The sequence below is a fragment of the Sebastes fasciatus genome, chromosome 15 (genome assembly GCF_043250625.1).
Source record: "Sebastes fasciatus isolate fSebFas1 chromosome 15, fSebFas1.pri, whole genome shotgun sequence".
Taxonomy (NCBI): Eukaryota; Metazoa; Chordata; class Actinopteri; order Perciformes; family Sebastidae; genus Sebastes; species Sebastes fasciatus.
In genome coordinates, this window is record NC_133809.1 from 7842759 (window position 1) to 7848974 (window position 6216).

At 38.9% G+C, this 6216-nt stretch overlaps 1 protein-coding gene across 1 annotated transcript; it reads left to right on the forward strand.

Annotated features, from left to right (window-relative positions):
* The first annotated feature begins 347 nt into the window (after positions 1-347).
* Positions 348-6178, forward strand: LOC141784051 (putative uncharacterized protein C6orf183). The gene is made up of 10 exons (XM_074661732.1): positions 348-891; positions 2476-2548; positions 2701-2811; positions 3207-3320; positions 4016-4210; positions 4342-4423; positions 4943-5094; positions 5207-5359; positions 5614-5715; positions 5987-6178. The coding sequence occupies exons 1-10, from the start codon at positions 752-754 to the stop codon at positions 6176-6178; spliced, it is 1314 nt and encodes a 437-aa protein (XP_074517833.1). The 5' UTR covers positions 348-751.
* Positions 6179-6216: the final 38 nt, after the last annotated feature.

Consider the following 6216-nt stretch of genomic DNA (forward strand, 5'->3'; position numbering starts at 1 on the left):
GTAGCTTCACATGGATGACTTGAAGCTTAAATTTTTTTTCTACATTAATCTTGAGTAACTCTCACTGCCAATATTCAAACTCCATTTCTTCCTATTGCTCCTACAAAACAAAAAGAAGACATCAAGTTGACATTGCCAGTTGTAATTCCTATCTTGGCTGTATCAGAGATGGTGCATGTAAATAAAGCTTAAAGAACCACTGAAAATCTGGGGTTTGTTTCATCTACCTTTTGTTTTATTTCTGTCTCTAGAGGAATTGCACAGCTGCAGACTTGACTCTGCAGGCACCGAGGAGGCGATTTGCTATTGGGTAATCACATGAGCTAAGAACCAATCACACACTGTATCCAAGAGGAATGGACCCACTGAGATTAAGTCATGGGTTTTGAATGCATGATTGCTGAGGTAGGTGCTGCTCAACAACTGGTGCATGATTGTATATTTACATGCTGTATTGTAGATTACAAATCACAGTTAAAGAGGTAAGTATTTAAAAAGCCCAACAGCATTGATAATCTAACAAAAGCACTGCAGTGTAACGTTAGAGCCCTCTACAGATCAAAAGCAGTCACTGAGCCCAGATGAAGGACAGGAAATGGGTGAGGAAGCCCTTCAGCATGGATGTTTGTCTCCATGGATACACCACAACAAGTCAGCATGAGAAGGTAGAGATTTGGCAGGACTTAACGAAGTGTTTTTTATGTTTGAAATGTTTGGATTTCCCAGCTCCTAAACGTGTTGATCCTGAGCCATGTGTGACGTGTACAGAGTTTCCTCCTCTGTCAAAGTGGAGCAGATGGAGGCAGATCTGTCGCGTCAACTCTCAGCACTCAGGGCGGAAATTGAGGAGAATGGATTTCCTCAAGGAGCAGTGACCTCCAGATGTTACAGGTGTGGAATCTTGGATGATGCTGGTGATTACTGTATGTGTCAGATAACAGTTGCAAGCTTGTTTTGAACTGTCTAGATTGCCAGGTAGGTGGAACTTAAAGCTCCCCTACACTCAAAAATGTAATTTGCTTATTAGTTGGATGTTTGACCTTCACTGTGCAGAATGATGTATGTGCAGAGTTTGACACTAGAAGGATGTTTTTAAATTCATCTGCTGAAAGGAAAATTTCTGTGCTCACCATAAATTTGAGTTTTAGACGTAAAGGATTAATTTGTGACATCACAACTAGTTTGGAAGCCAATCGTGGTCCAGCGGGCAATTTACACTAGTGTGATGTCCTTGTTTTTGTGGAAAACTGTGTGCTGTAGACTCTTAAGTTTTGTTAAATGAAGTATTTTAAACATAACATACAAAACAAAATCCACTGTGGCCACGACAAGGGTAAGTTAAAGTTAAAACATGATCACAAGTCCAGTAAAATCAGCTAACTGCTACCAATAAGATAAGATATAACTTTATTAATCCAGAAGCACATTTTTGTGCCAGAGATTGCTAAAAAATACAAAACAATTACAACAAGTTCAAGTGTATAAAATTCAAGTGTATAAAATAAAGAAGTACTATTTCTAGCACCAGTGCCTAATAATAATAATAGAATAACAATTAAGTAAGATACATTTAGTGAAATGATAATAAAAAAGGTAAAGTAATCTAACAAACAGAAAAATAAGTAATATTGCACATGAGAATGTAAAAAGTAGTATTGCACATGATATTGATATATCTGTACTAGGTGTCCAGTGTTTTCAGCTGTCCTTCCTGCAGAAGGGGGAGGAGTTATAATTATAATATATAATAATAATAATAATAATATAATTAGCTACCATTAGCTGCCATTAGCTACTGGTAGCAGACAGAAGGCTGTACAGTAGCAGAACACCCAAGTGTGTTGAATTGAGCAATGATGCATTTTATTGCTAATTAATTCAACTTTTAATTTGTTTGAGGATTTCATTATGTCAGAAAAGCTACGAACGCTCTATTTTTTATTTTTATATATATATATGTATGTAGCAATGACTTGCTTTGTTCAGGTTTTGTTCAGTTTCCTTTAAACTTATTTTTTTGTTATTAATGTTCTTGTTATTTCAGAATGATTTCATATTAATAGAAGCCAGAACACAAAGGAAAAACCTCCCTTTGCTGTGTTTGTCAAAAATCCCTTATTCCAGCATCTCACTTGTAAATATTTGCTGCTTTTCTTTGTCTTATGTGATAGTTAACTCAATATTTATGGGTTTGGGTTTTGGAAAACTAATTTGGAGACTGCAACCTTACTATTTCAATTCAATTATAATAGAAGGATTTTCTTTTGTCCTTAAATCACCAATATTGAGTGAGACTGGCTCACTGAGCTCATCATATTTTCTCCCTTTACACTCGTGCAGTAGCAGAAAATGAACTGCAAGGAGGATGAGCCACCAGAAGAAATTTCTCCTGTCATATTGAGTCTTGATGTGCTATTTTTTTAAGTGATTAGATTGATTTCTTTTTCTTAATTTCATTTTTTTTCTTTGTTTCAGCTCTGTTACACCTCCAAAAGAGATTTCCTTCTTCCATGTGGAGAGGGAACATGCACTGAGGAGAGGGCTTCAGGTGAGATTGAAAATTCATCTTTTATCTCTTTCAAGGACAGTCTGAGGGCTACAGAAAGTACATTTTTAGGTCGTTAGGAACTGTACAGCCTCTTGTTGATATGTATGGTAACTCATTAGTCTTTCCTGGGCTCCATCTCCTCCTGGTTGCAGGTGGCTGAAGCTTTGCCGGTTCAGTCTCCGGCTGACATCATGCAGAGAGAGCTGGATAGTTGCTTGAGTTTAGAGTACACTCCTGACAGTCTGCCTCCACTACTGCACCAGGTGAGGACACTACAAACACTCCAGAAAAATAAAGATCATTAAAAGAAGTGTTAATATGCATCATAACTTTTATTTAACTAGGAAGTCACATTGAGATTAAAACCTCTTTTACAAATGAGACCTAGCAGAGACAGGGTCAGATAGCAGCATCCAACACATAAAAAGACAACATTGAATCACGAAGGCAACAATAGGTACGACAAAATACATTACATCATTATACAGTACATTAACAGTGCAGCATGTTGGTCATGTGTTTGCTATTTAATTGAAACAACTGCAGCTAGCAGTGACCACTTCCTTTATTCTGTTTAAAATCATTTAAAGAGATAAGGGTCTCAATATGCAGTAGAAAAGAATGGATATGAAATTCCTTCTTGTATATTTCTCCACAGTTCTACACCGACAGATCATATCACCTGGCTCAGATCAAATATCTGCTCATGCTGAGATGGAGGAGATTCTGCCGCCACACCAGCGTCATTGAGAAGCTTTATCCTCATTACAAGGTGACAACCTAAGTCTCAATTTGCCGGCACTTCAAAAATAGCACCTCAAGAGTCATTATGACAGGAGATTTTCTTCTGGTGGCTCATCCTCCTTACAGTTCATTTTCTGCTACTGCAGGAGTGTTAAGGGTGAAAATATGAGGAGGGCAGTGAGCCAATCTCACTCAATATTGGTGATTTAAGAAAAAGAAAAGAAGATCCTTCTATTATAATTGAATTGAAATAGTAAGGTTGCAGTCTCCGAATTAGTTTTCCAAAACCCAAACCCATAAATATTGAGTTTACTATCACATAAGACAAAGAAAAGCAGCAAATATTTACAAGTGAGATGCTGGAATTAGGGTTTTTTGACAAACACAGCAAAGGGAGGTTTTTCTTTTCTGTTCTTGCTTCTATGAATATGAAATCATTCTGGAATAACAAGAGCATTAATTGCAAAAAAATAAGCTTAAAGGAAATATGTAAACATACCAAAAGAACATGAAAAGGATTTTTTTAAGTAATTGTTTGCAGGGGAATGCCCTTCTCTTTCTTTCTCGTCTTGCTAAGAATGATTGAAGAGAAAAAAACAACCATAAAGGAACACTGATGGCTTCCTGATTAATGTTTGAAAAATTATAATATTTTATTGCCTTCACACAAATTTCCCAGCTGATCCATCTTCAGCACATCACATCCGACTTGTTGTCCCTCAGGATCAGGTGTCATGTTTGACGAGTGAGTACGAGGACGCCGTTCAGAGAGCTCGCAGACTGTCGGCGAGCAGAGAGAAGGTCCTGACCGGCCAAGGAAACCCCGCCAACCTGCTCACTCAGGACGATGTGGTCATTTATCTGCGGTGGCTGGTCTGCCATCTGCACTCTGTTCAGACCATTCACAACTTCCTCAGGGTAAAAATCCATCTGTTTCTGTTATCCAAAGCTTTTGATGTTTTATTTTACAATGTTGATTTCCTTGTTTGAATAAATTGTCATGTACAAATGATATAACTAACCAAGTTAAAAAATAACTTCTTTAACAGGTGCTGCACTACATACCAGCTTGTGAAAGAAAAGATAAAGAACCACAACCAAAGGTTCATGAGGAAACTTCTCATGTTGACGGTGAGAGTCAAACCAGCAGTTTCCTTAAAATTTACATTTAGAGACTAGATTCAATTCCACTGTCATCAAATATATAACAATATTTAACAGTCACAACATACTGAACTTGGGTAGGATGCTCCAGCGGCGTGGAGCATAAAAGCTAAAGTCAGTTTCACCAATTTTCGTGGAGATAGATGGATAACCAGACGGCCTGTTCCAGATGACCTGAAGGGTCTAGCCGGTTCATAGCACAGGGGAGCCAGACCATGTAGGGCCTTAAAGGGATAGTTCGGGTGTTTTGAAGTGGGGTTGAATGAGGTAATTATCCAAAGTCGGCGTATTACCTACAGTAGATGGCGGTCGGCACGCCCTCAGCTTGGAGAAACAGACAGAAGGTACTGCACAGAAGCAAACAATGTACAGCTGTGGACGGGGCCGGCAGCAAAACATATTTTAGATACTTAAAAGAAAGACCCACCTAAAAAAAATGTGTTTAAATATACGCTATATTTAGAATATTTCCGTTGGTTTTAACAGGTATATCAGGACTGGCTGGTAATGTTCCCCTGCACACTGTTAACCTGGAGGAGTTTCTACCTGAGCTGCAGTCTTTGATCGCTCACTTCCACCTGTCCTATGACACTCGTAAACTCAGGACCACTGCAGACGAGATGGAGTTATTCAGCATGGTAATGTTCTCCAATGCAATGGACAACTGATACAACAATATTTATGAAATGGCATCATGTAAGATATAATGTTGGTTATCAGCAACATGTCAATCTGAATCTGTCTCACCAGGTGTGGAGGGAGTTCAGAACGATTTTCAGACAACAGGAGGAAATGAAAACGTTTCCTCAGTACGACGGTTCAGAGGTCAAAGAGAGCCAGTGGGGGAGGAAGAGTGCGAGGCTGGCTCTGGGGAAAGAGGCCAACTGGATCCCCTTCATTCAGGTGAGAGTAAAAAAACTAAATAGTGATAATAATCTCTCAGGTTTCCTGGGCAGCCAGATGGTTTGGGGTTTGTCAGGGAGTAACAGAGTTTAGACTTTTTAATCCAACCCCCTTTCAAGTACTTTCTCCGTCAATCGTTCTTGTGTTTCAGGTTGTAAAAATATTACTTTGTTTGTGCGTTGTTATGCATTTAAGGAATGTTTGTGTGGTTTGGGAGGACAGTAGATATTGACTGTTTGGATTCTGTCCTGTAGGTGAAACCCAAACGGGATCCGTGGCAACAGAAGCTTGTCACAAAGCTGAAGGAAAAGAAATCTGTTGATGAGCTGCTGAAGATGCACAGCAGGTTTCTTCAGGTAACAGCGACGTCAGCTCTGAATCAATGTCTCCATATAATTACACATACAGTTATCATGTATATAGTAGATTATCAAGATCCTGTACAGTCATTTTTAGTCATTTTATCTGTAGAAGTACTAGATTGATCTAGATCTGTCTGTTTTTAAATTATCTGTCATATGCAATAAACCCCTGCTCACCCACGTTTTATTACACAACCTACATTTGTATCATTAAGTTTAACTTGTGTATCAGGTGTTGAGTTGTCTTTTCTGTGCATCTCATCAGGTATCTGATCTGCTCCATGTGGCCGCGGCTATTAAAGAACACGCCGCTAATGTTGCTGACTTACAATCAGCATCGACCTCATCGGTCTCACAAAGCACTAAGACGAAACGACAAAAGATCTCCGAGATCTGGACGAGTATTTACAGCGCTGCCTCTCTCACTCAGGCATGTGTTGTCCCCTTTTCTGCGTAGAGAGGTGGGGAAAAACCCTCTCTTGGAAGACAATTTTT

Coding starts and splice junctions, on each gene's coding strand:
- LOC141784051 (XM_074661732.1), top strand. CDS start 752: ATGTGTGACGTGTACAGAGTTTCCTCCTCTGTCAAAGTGGAGCAGATG. Junction 2,812..3,206: donor TGCCTCCACTACTGCACCAG/GTGAGGACACTA, acceptor ATTTCTCCACAG/TTCTACACCGACAGATCATA. Junction 4,211..4,341: donor CCATTCACAACTTCCTCAGG/GTAAAAATCCAT, acceptor CTTCTTTAACAG/GTGCTGCACTACATACCAGC.